Below are 16,312 nucleotides of genomic sequence, written 5' to 3'. Positions count from 1 at the left end.
CACCACATAGCTCAAACATTACAGGTTTGTGTGGGGTTAATTAAATGGGGAAACTGTGGTATGTCACTATACAAACAACAACTGTGTCAAAAAAAACTTTTTGATTTAATTTCCAGCGTATTGCCAATGTATGAGCCAAATGATGCAAGTTTTCAGCATACCACACGAGAGGGTTTCAATATATGTAGGCTTCTACTGAATCTGGAGGACTCAGAAGTAGGACATTTAAAAATAGTGTAGTGAATCTCTGCGGTAACATTTCAGCGTAAGTACTCAACAGAAAACTACTTAGTTCAGAAGGGAAATTAAAAATAAAGCTCAAAAAGTTTGGTCATGGTGTTGCCGTTTTTAGAGGTACACGACAAACTCATGCTCATGCCCTGAAGTAACGACATCACAGCAGTGTTCATGAAATTACCCATGTTTGGTGTAAATGGCAACACAAAGTGACCCCCAGCCTCCTCCATGTGCAGCATCATGGGATGAACTGACTCCCACATATTTGATGGCAGAGCCTGAGAGCGACCGAGGGGAATTCAGACGTCTGAGTAATCTAAAATTTGTCTGACTAATCTCATAATCTCGCACATTAACAATGGTTCCTCTTTATTTAAACAGACACTGCATGCTAATTTGACAGGTATTCATTGACAGGTTTGGTGGGGTTAAATCATTTGGGGAATTGGAGTGACATATGTATGGGCCACTTGCAAAAAAACCTTTTTGAATATTACAGCTATATATGCCAATGTAAGATATTATACCAAATGCTCTTCAAAATAAAAACATTTCTAATGCTTTTATCATTACTGGTTTTACAGTTATAAAACAACAGATACACTGTTCATAATAAAGTCATTTGTTCTGATTTTATCTAATGCTTTGACATTCAAACATTTTTAATGCTTTTATACTAATATATGCACTAATATACACTACTGTTCAAAGTTTGAGGTCGGTAAGATTTTGTATAGTTTTAAAGGTGTCTTATGTTCAAGTAACGACATCATTTATTGATCAAAACACAACCATTATTGTTGAAATATTAATACAATTTGACCCCCAGCCTCCTTTTCTATTTTAATCGAGCCTGAATATGTTGAGGGTGATTCAAAGCGGAATTTTCAGCATCATAACTCCAGTCTTCAATGTCATATGATCCTTCATAAATTATTCTAATATGCTGATTTGCTGCTCAAGGAACATTTCCTATCATTATCAATGTTAAAAACAGTTGTGTTGATTAATATCTTTTTATGAAGCGTAATACATATTTCTCTTATATATATATATATATTATATATATATATATATATATATATATATATATATATATATATATATATATATTTCATTTTATAATTATGACAGTTTCTCATAATTGTAACTATATATATATCCTTTTTTTTCTTAGGATTCTTATAAATACATCATAAAAAACAACAAAAACAAAAAACTAATTATAAAAATAAAAATACACTTAAAACCACTTCTGAACAAAATAAAGCATCCCCACCGAATAAAAGTATTAATTTCTTTGAAAAACAATCTTATAGACATTTTGAACTGTAGTGTATATACTATGCATATTCCCCATAAAGTCTTTGCTCATGATTCTATGCAATGCAAATGCTGTTATGCTACAAGTCAGTGGATGCGATGATACTCAGTTATTCAGGTCAGGGGAACATCCTTGTGTGGGTGTTTGGTTTCACAGGTGAAACAAGGTTTCCTCTTTCTCCTACATTCACCTTTTTGAGCTGGGGGCTTTACCTTGCTCTGACACATCTTAGGGTGGAGATTGTGGGTGGGGGACACTCTCTAAATACTTCACGGTCTGGGAGTTTTTTTTAATGATTGCTCATTTTGAATAACTGTGGAAAACACACTCACACATACACACACACACACACACACACACACACACACACACACACACACACACACACACACACACACACACACACACACACACAAAGGTGACCTTTCAACAACCTTCTAACACACACACACCTGCTGCATGCTTCTTCTGAATAGATATGTTGTAATCCTGTGTAGACCACAATTTCCTAGCTCTGCAAACTCATTCAGTCTTCTTTAAAAAGAATTATCGTATACAATACGTTGTGCAATACTTCATATAAATGTGTATATTATCTTGTGGAAGGCACTGTTTTTATTTTAGTTTTTCCCCCATAGAATTTAAACATTTGTGATTATTGAAAGTGTTCACTTGGGTTCAGTTAGGATTGCTTTTTATTAATATATTTAAAAATATATCTAAGCACAAAAAAATAAGATGAGATCATGACGCTTTCACATATGAAAAAAATCATGCTTTGGTCAATCATAATTATGAGATATTTATATATACATAAAAATGACATACTACCTTTAAATTGTGAAATAAAAAAATCATTTGACTTTTTATGTCAATTCTGGCTTTTTATTTCACAATTTTTTACTTTTTTTATCTCATAATTTGTTACTTTTTTCCTAAAGGGATACTCCATCCCAAAATGAAAATTTAGTCATTAATCACTTACCGATTGTCATTCCAAACCTGTAAAACTTCATTCGTCTTCTGAACACAATTTAAGATATTTTAGATGAAAACCGGGAGGCTTGAGACTGTCCCATAGACTGCCAAGTAAATAACACTGTCAAGGTCCACAAAAGTATGAAAGACATCGTCAGAATACTCCATCTGCCAGCAGTGAGTCAACGCCATAACGTTTATTCTGAGCAGAGATCGAGGTGGCACTACACTGAAGAAAACAAAAATAGACGACTTTATTCAACAATTCGTCTCCTCTGTGTCTCTCCAAATCAGTGTAGCGCCATTTTTCTCATCGCTGAGCAGTACGGTGGTGAATCACTGATTTGGCAGAGACAGAGTAGAGGACGATGTTTCAATAAAGTCGTTATTTTGTTATTTACTTCTTTGTTTTGGGACAGTCACAAGCCTCCCGGTTTTCATCCAAAATGTGTTAAATTGTGTTCCGAAGACGAACAAAGCTTTTACGGTTTTGGAACGATATGGGGGTAAGTGATTAATGACAACATTTTCATTTTGGGATGGAGTATCCCTTTAAGACGTTTTATACAACAATTTTAACTTTGTCATACATTTGACTTTTATGTCATTACTAGAACATAGAATGTCATAATTTTGACTTTTCATTTTATAATTATGACTTAGTTTCTCATAATTGTAACTTTTTATGTCATACAGTAATTATGACTGTATCTCCTAATTATGAGTTACTAATTCATAATTTATTTTTTCTCATGTGACGGAAATGGGCCACAGTGTATGAGAATTATACCCAAAAGGACTTCTTGAGTCTTGAATATGAAATACCGCAAAATAAAAAGGTTAACAATAAGCTCAAAATCATTGTTGAAGCTTGAGAAGTAAATAAACAGCTATATCGTTCATAGTCAGACCTAATGGTATATAAAATCTGACAAAAAATTAATAAAATTTGTAGACAAAGACCAGTTTAGGAGCTTAGGTGCAAATGAGGTAACGTCTCAACCGGAAGCTGCACCTTCCAATCGCCACAATACGTCACGGCAGATTGACCAAACCCGGAAGTGAAGATGGCGACCGCCTACGAGAGGTTCAACCTGTAAGTTGCAACTTTTATTCGAGCGCAGAGACAGATATAAACGCACACGGCGCCCGGTTTCGCTTTAATGAAGGTCGTCTCTTTCAATGGCAGCGTCTGCGGGCGCGGTCAGGAAGTGTTGTTGTCAGTCCAGGGCAGTTTTCTGATGTGATGGAAGCTGCAGTGGCTTAAGCCCTTCAGACAATGTTTAGATGGGCTGTTTCATAACCCAGTGAGCCGCATATCTAGCTTTAAACGCGAATCTTTATACTGCATTACGTTGATCTGAGTCTGAACAGCAGCTGTGCTCATATTTTAGTAAGTGTAAGTTACATATAGTAGACTAAGGTGTTCATTTAGACTATGCATAAGGATGCTGAGATCAGTTGAAGCATGCTGATCTGTTTTTGTATGTATAAAATGAATAATTATGTGGCATACTGTACAATGATGCACAGTTAATATCTGGTTAATTGTGAAACTGTAGCCGAACCACTGAGAGGGAGGTGAACCTGAGTGGAATGTCTCCAGCCCACAGCTTACATGAATATGAGACTGAGTTATCAGACACCCAGACACTGGAATGAGTTACAGTGGTCTCGCTTCTGAACATCTGCAGTAGTTCTGAGAACCAAGATTGTTTTGCACTGGCGTTATTTATCATGACAGCTGAATGGAAGGAAGAGAGAGTTTGACATTAGTGATGCAAATGTATTTAATAATAAACACTCAAATAAAACTGAGTTGCGTATAAAAATTTAAATGGAATACAAACATTTAACAATAACTGTTTTTACAACAGTGACTCTAACTAAAACAATTTTTTTAAATATACATTTAAAAACTCACGAACAGCTTAAGTAAAAAATATAATGAATTTGTAGTGCATATATATTAAGCAAAATGTTCCTCTCTAGAATTAATTTTTTTTTCTAGCTAATTAATGCATTTATGGACATTGAATGGCTTTGCCAAGGTAAATGTGATGTTACATGCCAAGTTGTTTTATTGATGTCTTCCTTCGGTTGAAACAATGATTAAATGTTTACATGAGACATTTCAGTAAGTTGCACTTTTTATTTCAACATGCCTGATGTTTATTCTTATTTCGGCGGAATATTTTTCGTTGCTGATATATTGGTGCATCACAATTTATTTATTTTTTTAAATCGGTGTGTCAGAAACGTACATCATTTGGCCTCTTTTCATTTTAAAAATCCTACAGTAATAAATACCGTGATGTACATTAGTCTACACGTTTCACAATTTAAATAATGTGTTTAATTTCTTTTAGAATTAGTTATTTTTTGCATAAAATTAATACTGAATTATGCTTATCAGAATTGTCACAATGCATAAAAAAGTAGTAGTTTTTTTTTTTTTAATAAGAATTCTTTTTTAATTTAACATATATTTTATTTAATGGCATGAACCAGACATATTAATTTACAGTCTTTTTGAGATTCACCATTATGCTTACTGAATACCAAAATATAAATGGTTGCTGTCTCTTCTTTAAGTAGGTAATTTGCCCGTTTTTTAGAGATACAGTAAGCCCTTCAGTTTTATGAATGGCCTCTTGCACAGTAAACAGAACATTGCCAATGGTATTAATTTACACCTGACAAAAGCTTGTCTGAACTATAATGGCAAGGTTTATAATAAGATAAAACCCTTGCACCACAGTGTGTTTGCTGAGACTCTATACCGTGCACACAGTTCATAATGGCTGTGATTTGTCATATGCAGCAGACACTAGACAGATCTATAAGGGATGTGAATTTGTCACCACTGAAGCCACAAAACAGAACAAAACTGCAGGATAAAGTTGAACATTCGGGTTGTTTTTACTTGCGTGACCTGATCAGAAGGCTCAGAGAATTAAAAATACCAAATGTAGTTACATATATGTGTAATGAAACCAAACTGTGAGCATTCAAGTACATTTTGAAATTTTGAGATCGATTCCATAGACCTATTATGCAATCATGGGTAATGGGACAGAGGTTAACCCTGCAAAAGCTGCATGCTTTCCTATATGCAAATTCATCAAGTGGTGCACAGAAAGCGGCAGCTCTGCATTTTGGTAAGAAAGGAAGATCCCGGCCATTAAAGTGGGACAATGTACGATGTTGTTACTGAAACTGGAAACTTGCATTATGAGACAGTGTCTTTCTGTAATTTTCTCTAAACTTTATTTAAAAATATGCACAGCTGAAAGTGAAAAGCAGTTCTGATTTAAGACGTTGCTGAAAATCTGCTCTCTCCAGATGGTCTAAGATGAGAATTAATTTCAAGCTATTATGTTTCTGACGCTGTTTTGCTTTATTGATATCATCATCGCCACTTGAATGTATTGCATATACAATTTCTTTATTCAGTGCTGTTCATCACATTCACAATAATCTCAAAGGTGTTTGAAGCTAACTGTCAGATGTTAACCAGCCAAACCCTGACCTCTTGTTTTATACTGGAAAAACCTGTTTAATCAGAACGAGTTGAAAATAAAACATTGTCTTTTTTCATAGGCATGCAACACCTGAGAAGTTCTACATTGAGGCCTGTGATGATGGAGCTAATGACGTGTTGGTTATTGATAGGGTGTCCACCGAGATTGACCCTCTCAGGTACACTCTGACTACTAATGAGACTGCAAACCAGTTCAAATACATTGAATTCCATTTCATCTTGAATGCAAATGGCCCTTTTTATGATTACATGTTAGTAAGAATTTGTTTTTTTTTTAAGAATTTAAAACTTTCACTCGGCAAGGACACATTAAATTGATCAAAAGTGACAGTAAATACATTTAAAATGTTACAAAGGATTTATATATAAAAAAGTGCTGTTCTTTTGAACTGTCAAAGAATCCTGAAAAAATGCATCACAGTTTACACAAGCATATGAAGCAGTACAACCATTTTCAACACTGATAATAATAAGAAATGTGTCTTGAGAAGCAGATCAGAATATTATACTGATTTCTGAAGGATCATGTGACACTGAAGACTGGAGTAATGATGCTTTAAAACGTAAGCTTTGCATCATAGAAATAAATTACATTTTAACATAGTCAAACCAAAAATTATTCAAACACCAGATACATTTTTTATTTTCTTTTTTACTAGTGGGTACAGGACACTATAGTTCATTTATGTGATTGAGGATAGCAAAATAAAGTAAACTACAAACTGAAATTCTACATACAGTGGACTACCAGTAAAATTTATAAAAAATTTAGAACCAAAAAGTATTCAGACATTTTGACCTGACCTTGTTTTGCTTCAGTGTTATCTGACAGTATCAAGATGAATTTGTTCTGACACAGTTTAACTCTGAGTTCTTGTAATATTTTATTATCATTTTCTAAACTATAGCAAATAAACTGTAAAAATGCGTGAAATGTTGAAGGTGTCTGAATAAAGTTTGGTTTGACTGTATATTCAAATAGAAAACAGTCGTTTTAAATTGTATTAATATTTCACAATATTATTATTTTTGATCAAATAAATGCAGCCTTGTTGAGCCCAAGAGACTTCTTTCAAAAACATCCCCGATGTTTCGATCAGTAGTGTATATTATGTCTGTTTAATTCTAATGGGTTTTTTTGTGTCTATTTCTCGAAAATTCCAAAACTAGAATGTTTATATTATTTTTATCATGGTTACTAAAAGTGAATAGAATAATAAAACAGCTCTTTTAAAATATAGTTTGTCTTCCTGAGGTTGGCGATGAACATTTTCTGAAGGTTAAGGACCTCGTTTCTCTGACCGTGTGAAAAAAGTACAGTTAAAGATTTATAGTTTGGACAGCTGTGATCTGACGTTTATGAACAGCTACAACTTATAAAGGAATCAGACCTTTCAGAGTATACAGGCATCGATGAAAAGTTACGGCAGCTATTTGGACTTTGTTGCAGTTTTAATGGTGACTTCCTTGCAAAGGGACATTTCATCACTATTGTCAGGGTGACATTCTATGTTTGAGGTAGTTGCTGTGGTCTTTTGTTAAAGGTGTATTACAGGAAAATCACGGCACAGGTCTGTTACTTCCTCCTATTGAAGCAAAGACATATATTAAATATGCAATCTGTAAAATGGGTTACTGTGACTTGAATGGTGCATTAATGTTTTTTCCTCTTGAAGGTATTAAGGACATCCCCCCATCAGGCGTAACCAGGCCCATTTGTGGAATCATGGGAACTATTCGGCTGGTGGCTGGTAGGTTCTATGTTATTACGGTGTTCCGATTTTCCATAGAATTCGGAACGTTGATTGTATGACATATACTTTTGATTACCATGACGCATGATTTTTTTTTTTTTTCTTTTTGGTTCTGCAGGGATGTACCTCATAGTCATCACCCGGAAAAGGAAAGTGGGCGACCTGTTTGGCCACACTGTGTGGAAAGCGCTGGAGTTTGATGTGATTTCTTATAAGAAGACCATTTTGCACCTCACAGACATTCAGGTCATCAAAGTCCCTAACCTCAACCTTCAGTATAATGCTGATGTGTGTAACACCTTGAGTAGAAAGCGGGCTATAAATGTCATTCGTTGTTTGATCAGTTGCCCAATGTGTCTCTAAATCATAACCATAGGTTTCATTCTCTGAACTTTTAGGTCTTTTTTCCATTTACAGTTTACTCAGAAGTGCTGTAAGAACAACGCAGCAGATTCACCCCCAGCTTGTGAAATTGGGTGTACTCGTATAGTAAATTTTTAATTTGAGCCCACGCTCAGAGGGCAGCGATATCTCATTACAGTGTTGTATACTTGCTGCATTATTTAGCAAGGATAAGACTTCGGCTGAAATGGCATTGGATGCAGCCTCTGAGTAGACCAGTATTGGACACGTAAAGTGTTTTCGTGCTGGAGTTGAAACAAGTACATGGGAGGCTTGACTTCAACCAACTAGATCATTAAAGTACTCCAGACATCTCTACTCTTATCAGAAGGTTCGGTGTAAGCGCATGAAGTCTGCAGTGGATGCTTCTAGCTACACTCGCGTGGTTTCATGCGCTGTATCATTCCAAAATATAATTCCAAATATTAATAACAAAATGCAAGTGCGTTATGCATTCTCAGCAATGTCGAAACTATGTATCTGGCCTGAATGAAAGTGCCACACGTTTACTAATCTGCTTTCCACCCTGTTTTTTGAGAAGGTGATGATTCCTTGCATGAAATGGCTGTGTAATGTTTTATGTTGAATATCGTGATTTTTCATAATGCATTGCGTGTAAATATAAGCTCTTTGAGATGAGCGAACTGCACAGTTGATGCACAATCAAGGCAGTGTTGCATCATCACTAAAGGTTATAATTTGCATTTCTTTTTAAGTCTTGCCAGTGTTTTAACCATTCAGCACTCGCATGCTCTCCTAGAGTGAACAGAAATCCTGATTGGAGCGTCACTATAAATAATTCAACATGATAAAAAGAGGCTTGGAAAAGATCAGCATCAGTGATCGTATCGGCAGAGACTGCTTCCTGTGATCGACTCCAAAAATCCTGATCGGGGCACCCTCCCTTAGTAATAATGAATGAGTTGTACTAAAGTAAGATTGCTGTGAGTGTTGTGTGATGCATTGGCGCTAATTAACCCGTGAACATGCTTGTTTTAAATACATGATAACTACAAGACTTTCTACAGCATCATTTATTTACTTTTGTGCCATAAAAATGGAAAAGGCCCCAAATAAAATAATAATTACAACATTAGCCCTAGTCCTATTTCTGTTCACATCATCTGTTGCCGCAGTCTTATTCAATGGCTGTTTCCTTCTCACAGATGCAAGACAACAAGACGTTTCTGTCTATGATCAACAATGTACTCAACACAGACGGTTTCTACTTCTGCACGGACTATGACCTGAGCCACACCCAGCAGCGCCTGTCCAACACCAGCCCGGACTTCCAGGAGATGAGCCTGCTGGAGAGGGTGAGCAGAGCAACTGAGTGCACCCCTTGAGTACATTTGGTTACACTGTCCATGTATTACACCCTTCAAAACAACAACTTATAACTTATAAGATGATTCCCGTACATTGGTCTTCTATCATTTCTCCACACAGGCAGACCAGAGATTCATGTGGAATGGAAACCTTTTAAGAGAAATAATCGCACAACCTGAGGTACACAAAGTATGCCTAATTCATAAAACATTTAACAAATCGCACAAAAAAAATACTAATTCACCGATTCCCCTTTTCAGCTCCATAAATTTGCATTTCCTGTCATCCACGGATGTATCCTTTGAGAGATGTCATGTTGTTCATAGTTAAGTTGCTCACTTTATTTTGCCTTGATTGTCCGAATTAAAGATCACAGTATGCAACTGGTCAACATTATGCAACTGGACATTAATAAAGCCGTCCTACAAAAATCATACGATTATACTATAAATTGCATTGGATGAAATTGAAGAAATTAGAAGTAGTTGGCTAATGTGTGTGATAGTGAGGCTTAACCCATTGGTTCAGTTATTGTGATGAAGCCGTGCTGCATCAATGGGAAGGTGTTTGAGTGGATCCTCATCTCTAGACGGAGCTGTTTCAGAGCTGGGGTCCGGTATTATGTCAGAGGTGAGATTCAAGCATATATACATGTTCACGCAGTGGTCTTGCTGCAGATATTACAGTTTTCCCCTGCGCCTCAGGCATTGACTCTGAAGGACATGCTGCTAACTTCGTTGAAAAACAAAAAATACACCACAACAATAACCACCCCTCCTTTGTGCAGGTTGGTGGAAACTACTGTTGGCCTCTATTACAAGAATATTTGTTTCACAAGATTTAATTTGTGCTCTTTCACTCTTCTCTTACACAGACTCGAGGCTCCATGCCCTTTTTCTGGTCTCAAAGACCTAACCTGAGGTACAAGCCCAAGCCACAGATAAGCAACGACACCAATCACGTAAGACCACTTATCTCTGCCACAGCAACTTTTTTTGGTTTCTCTTTGGATCTATCTATCTGTCTATCTATCCTTGCAGATGGATGGATTCAAGAGGCATTTTGAGTCGCAGGTTCTCATTTATGGCAAACAAGTCATTCTAAATTTGGTGAGCAAACTCTTTCGATCCACTTGTGTAGAAAATCATAGTTGACTGCGATTGGTCACATCGTTTCAAATAATTGCTTTATCTGCAGGTGAATCAGAAAGGATCTGAATTGCCCCTTGAGCAGGCCTTTGCCAAAATGGTCAACGGCATGGAGAACGGACTCATCAAGTATTTCAGCAGTTTCTTTTCATGCCTACAAATGCATTTTAGTGGTGTTTGTTTGCTAAGGCAACTATTATTGCTCATACTAGGAATATACATTTTGAACAAACCCTTAAGACTAAGTATTTGAAGTGCGTCACATAACTCATCCTACATCGTTTGTGCTACAGACATGATTAATGCCTCAAACCATGTGGCTTATTGAGGAGAAATGTGCTTTTCTAAGTTAACAGAATTTAGACGTATGGGCTTTACTTTCATTTAATTGATCTAAAAGGTAAAAGCAGTAATATTGTGAAATACTAGAATTTAAAATAACTGTTTTCTATTTGAATATATTTTAAAATGTAATTTATTCCTGTGACATCAAAGCTTCGGCAAAATTCCTTCAGAAGTCATTCTGATAAAAAAAACACATTCTCAAAAAAACACAAATTATAATTATAAACAATTAGTCTTGAAAACACTTGTGCATCTTTTTTAGTACATAGCATTTGACTTTCACAAAGAATGCAGTAAGATGAGATGGCATCGCCTCCAGATTCTCGTTGATGCTGTTTCTGACATGCAGGAGGAGTTTGGGTTTGTATTCATTTCTGTACCTTTTTATAGGAAAGACTGTGGTCTGTGATGTTGTGACTGATTCGCTTTGATCTGGTTCTTGAACGCTGATTCTGTAGGTACTTCATGGTGAGTTCAGACGGGAAGGTGACGTCCGAGCAGTCTGGAACCTTCCGCAGTAACTGTATGGACTGTCTGGACCGCACTAACGTCATTCAGAGCCTGCTGGCCAGACGCTCCCTACAGAGCCAGCTACAGGTGACGCCACATCACAAATAGCATGTCTGACGCATCCTAACTAGGTGTGATGCAATGGAGGACACTTGCCCACTCGAGAAAGCTGACTGTCTGTAATTTTGTGGCTTTGTGTTGGATTTTTCGGTCAGCTAGGGCCACTTACTTGAAACATGATGCATCATGTCTCTTTAGACATTTATAAATCAGTGATACGTATCATAAATATGAATAAATATTGATTTGTCATCATGTGTACCTCCTTATCTTGAGCTGTGTGTCATTTCAGAGGATGGGCGTCCTCCACGTAGGCCAGAAAATTGAGGAGCAGGCTGATTTTGAGAAGATTTATAAGAACGGTGTGTTTATTTTGCTAGAAATTCCCTTAGTAGACACAATTCTCTTGTTTGCGGCTGTAAATAAAGCAAGAAACCTTTTTATTTTGCTTTTCTTTTTCTCTCAGCGTGGGCAGACAATGCCAATGCTTGTGCTAAACAGTACGCAGGAACTGGAGCCCTGAAAACCGACTTCACCAGGTATTCATCCCAGACTCCTTTCAGAATAAGCACAGTTGTGTGCGTCTACCGTTGTAACCCTCACCTTTGACCTCAGAACCGGGAAGAGGACTCACTGGGGCTTGGTAATGGACGGCTGGAACTCAATGATCCGTTACTACAAGAACAATTTCTCAGACGGGTTCAGACAAGTGCGTATGAATTCTCTGTCGTATGTCTTTCAGTCAGACTCGGTTTGCTGTGGTGAATTTTAAGTAGTTGACTTTGCCCACAGGACTCCATCGATCTCTTCCTCGGAAACTATACAGTGGATGAAACCGAAAGCTTGACGCCTCTGCATGTGCAGAAGGACTACAAGTTTCTCTTGGTCAGTGATTTTCCCATACTGCCTGTAGTGAGAGAGAATCCGAATTAAAACTGTGACGAATAAAGAAAAGAGCTGTTTCATGCAGTCCTCACATTTATAATTCAACACCACCAGCTGCTGGTCATTCCCTGCTTATTTCATATTCATGTGTCTGTAATTCTTCTGCAGCTTCCTGTTATTATGGTGGTGGCCTTCTCCATGTGCATCATCTGTCTCCTAATGGCTGGTAAGGTCTGACATTATAACACAATGTGAATAAAGCAGTAGGGTCAATGTCATGACACATTTTGTCCAAATCTATCAGGTTAGATGCCATATTGATGAAAACAGGGCTGTGAGGGATAGACTTACAATGGCACACACTGCTTCATGGAGTTTTTGTCTACTGAAGGTTTTTTTTTGGAGTAACGTTTTATCAGCTGAGCAACTGGTATGTTGTTAAACAATAGTACAATCCATTGAATGCACTGTACTTCTATCCCTCACAGCCTTGTTTTCATTCCTGTCAACAATTCAATATGGTGCTACCTTGAATAAATTCCATTAATTTGTAAAAACCAAAAATTTACACTTGAATACACCTCTTTTATGATGTTTTTAATTTCTGAATAACAGTTAATTTTGATTCAAATGTCTTGATGTCATAAATAAGAAATTTAAAATGTTTCCTAGAGTTTTTTTGTTTTTTTGAACAAAACTGCTAATCAAAGTCATGTGATGCGACTGAGAAAGTCATGTGGTGCAAACAACATGTAAAAAAAATGCAAGAAGTAAAAAAGGTATGATTATATCACTCAGAGCCCGGCAGATTCTCTTGACTGTGTCAAGGTCAAGGAGTCTCTCAAAATATTAGACATACTTTATTAATAAAAGTTAGTTCAGGTTGTCAAATGTCATGTGGTGCAACTTCCTAAAAACTTGATATTTCGGAAAAAAATCATAATACATATTATGTGCCCTCACGTGTATTGAATGTGTAAAGAAATGTGTTAATTCGAATAATATTACTTAATATTACACCACATGATGAGTCATTTTATTACAATATTTTTTTTTTAATTCCACTTGGAGCCAACATGAATACAAAGAGTAGATCTTTAAGACATGTTTTAAACCAGATTTGTCTAATTTTTTTCCTTTACGTTATTGTGGACACCATTATATGTCGTGAGACAGACAATGATTTTAATAATTATGAGGTTCTGTTACTGTTGCTTCTTTAGAGAATGTACATATTTAGTTTGTGAATAATGACGGATCTGGTACTCTCTGTCAGGGGACACTTGGACAGAGACCCTGGCGTACTTGTTATTCTGGGGCATGGCCAGTGCTCTTACGGCCGCTGTCATCGTGGTCAACGGACGGGAGTTTGTTGATGCACCGAAACTGGTCCAAAAAGAGAAGATGGATTGAATATCGAGACCTCCTTCCTTCTGCTCTCTCGGTTTCCTCTTTATGTTCCTCCAATACTCTCCACACTGCCCTTAAACGTCTTCAGCAGAGCAAGTATCCTGTTTCCTGCTCCTATAGATGGAGCCTCTTTGTATTACCATATAATTCCACATCGGTTACTGTCTGCACTACAAATTTCCTTTGAATCATGGGACAAACTTCATGAAACTTCCTTAACAATAGTACTTACATCAGTTTAGAATTACACATGAGTTGCACAACATCCCCAGCCTGTAAGTGCATGTGGACATTGCATCGTACTTCAAAGGCTGCTGTGTTGTTACTGTTTGGCGATCGATCTAAATTGACCCATTGTGAAATTGAAGTTATTGTTTTGGCTCTAGAGCTCCTGCTTTATGATACTGGACACCAGACGTGTGCCCATGGCCTGGTCTATGGGTTGACAGATCAATGAAGGTCTACTGTAATTTGATTGTTACACAAGGGAACATTACATGATGCATCGGTGGTTCAGTCCCTGGTTATTACCATATCTGTCCCAAAATCAGCCTTATGTTGTATTTTCAGTTGTTCTTAGCAGTGGCAGTTTGGGTTTTAATATGGTTTCTTTTTGCTCTGCCAGCATATTTATGGGTTTGTGTCTCTCATAAATGATCAAATTAGACAGCTGTGGGACGCACTGGGGGAGAGAGAGGTATTAAGCACTGTTTCTTTATGAGTTTACAGAAAAATATGAACAGCACTTTCCTGTGTAACTTCTTAACGTCTCTTCGAGGACCAATGAACACTAACAGATATGGCATGCATAACGTTCTCTGACTGCACTTCTCTTCAGCATTACCAATTCAGTGGCAGTTTATAAGACGGAAATAGAATACCTGTTGAATTTCCTAACACTTTTAATTGAATTCACTTAAACCATAATGACAATTCAGAAGCATTTGCTTTTAACTAAATTATTTAGACAAGTGGCTTTCTTGAACGTCATATTGCAGAAAAATGTCAGTTTCATTCATGTTCACTTGCATGATGGTGCATTTCAAAATGCTTTACCTTTAACCCACCAATTTCTTTTCATTTTGACAAATTTAGACTCATTTATCAAGGGGGATTGGGAGTGGACACTGATAAATGAATTTCTTTCAGGTCAGGTCTTCCTTTTGAGCTCATTACTGCCTTTACAACTGAATGCTCATCGGTTTGGTTTAATGTTGACAAAGAATGTAGATTTCGATGCCTTTATATGTGTGTTTTGTAGTCATCTGCAAATGATAATGCAAGCTGCAGTAATATTGGACACATCTCAACAGGAGATTGCAAATGTCAGTTTCATCATATTCATATGGGCCGTATTTCAGCGATATTCTTGTGTTCAAAGAACAAGATTAAAATGGCCGGATGGAAACACAACACTGATAATTAAATCCTGTATGTTTGATGTTTACCTATATAAATCTGATGTGTAAACTGTACATTGGAAAGAAATTAGAATTTATATATGAGTGTGTCATTGTAATCATGTACTGTACTATACAGTGTAGTTTACAACAACATAGATTTAGCACTTTCTGGTTGAGTTATTGATCAATCAAAGTGAAGTCACTGATCACATTCTTCCATCACAGGGGTTGTGTTAAATGACATATTATCAATATTAATTGTGTTTTTGGACTTGATCGTGACAATGTTTTAAATCCTGTTTAATCTCTCTCGTCTTGTTTGATTAAGAGACTATATGGCTCAGCATTACAGTTGGATTTCTGTTAACTGTGCTCATTCAGAAGTATTCAGTATTTGCCCATGATTTCAAGGGAATAGTTTGTGAGACATCAGTTGTCTTTAGTAGTCTATCAGTCCTTATCAGTCTCAAACATCTACAGTTCTAATGAAAACCACACTAGACTAATTTAGGCATTGTATGGTTTTGATCATAGAGGTGACATTTCATCCCTTTTAAAAGACTTCTCAACCACTGTATCTAATGTTTTCTTGATGAAATCATATTTAATAAATTCTACCAATGAAATGCAACTTGTCCAGCTTTTTACTGATACAGAGGCTATTAACAGGGCTGAAACACAAACAGGCAAAATTAGATCTGAGTGCATGAGATAAGTCTATGGTTTAGATACACTGATCAGCCACAACATTAAAGCAACTAAATAGCATTGGCTAGACGACTGGCTCAGAGGACCTCCAAAATGGCAAGACTTGTGGGGTGTTACCGGTATGCAATGGTTAGTTACCAAAAGTGGTGTAAAGAAGGACAACATCACAGGGTCATGGACACCCAAGAAGACCCCGTTCATCACTAAAAGTAGTACAATGGGCATGCTAGTGTCAGAACTGGACACTGGAGGAATGAAAGAAGGTCTGATTAATC

The 16,312-nt window shown here is 36.7% G+C and overlaps 1 protein-coding gene across 2 annotated transcripts; it reads left to right on the top strand.

Annotated features, from left to right (window-relative positions):
- The first annotated feature begins 3,520 nt into the window (after positions 1-3,520).
- On the top strand, positions 3,521-15,955 carry LOC109057393 (phosphatidylinositol-3-phosphatase SAC1-A-like). 2 transcript variants are annotated; one of them, XM_042776751.1, is made up of 20 exons: positions 3,521-3,635; positions 6,143-6,241; positions 7,760-7,834; positions 7,956-8,083; positions 9,406-9,555; positions 9,689-9,748; positions 9,829-9,862; positions 10,097-10,198; positions 10,273-10,355; positions 10,443-10,529; positions 10,609-10,677; positions 10,766-10,844; positions 11,322-11,421; positions 11,520-11,658; positions 11,924-11,993; positions 12,098-12,170; positions 12,247-12,340; positions 12,424-12,516; positions 12,685-12,742; positions 13,793-15,955. In XM_042776751.1, exons 2-20 carry the CDS (start codon positions 6,145-6,147, stop codon positions 13,927-13,929), a joined length of 1,728 nt encoding a protein of 575 aa, XP_042632685.1. In that variant the 5' UTR covers positions 3,521-3,635; positions 6,143-6,144; the 3' UTR covers positions 13,930-15,955. The 2 variants fall into 2 exon arrangements, with proteins under 2 accessions (XP_042632685.1, XP_042632686.1); XM_042776752.1 differs by having other exon boundaries at positions 6,143-6,259; positions 7,764-7,834.
- Positions 15,956-16,312: the final 357 nt, after the last annotated feature.

Source organism: Cyprinus carpio, chromosome A19 (assembly GCF_018340385.1).
Source record: "Cyprinus carpio isolate SPL01 chromosome A19, ASM1834038v1, whole genome shotgun sequence".
NCBI lineage: Eukaryota > Metazoa > Chordata > Actinopteri > Cypriniformes > Cyprinidae > Cyprinus > Cyprinus carpio.
Note: the sequence above shows the minus strand (reverse complement) of the source record. Positions and strands in the feature narration are given on the sequence as shown.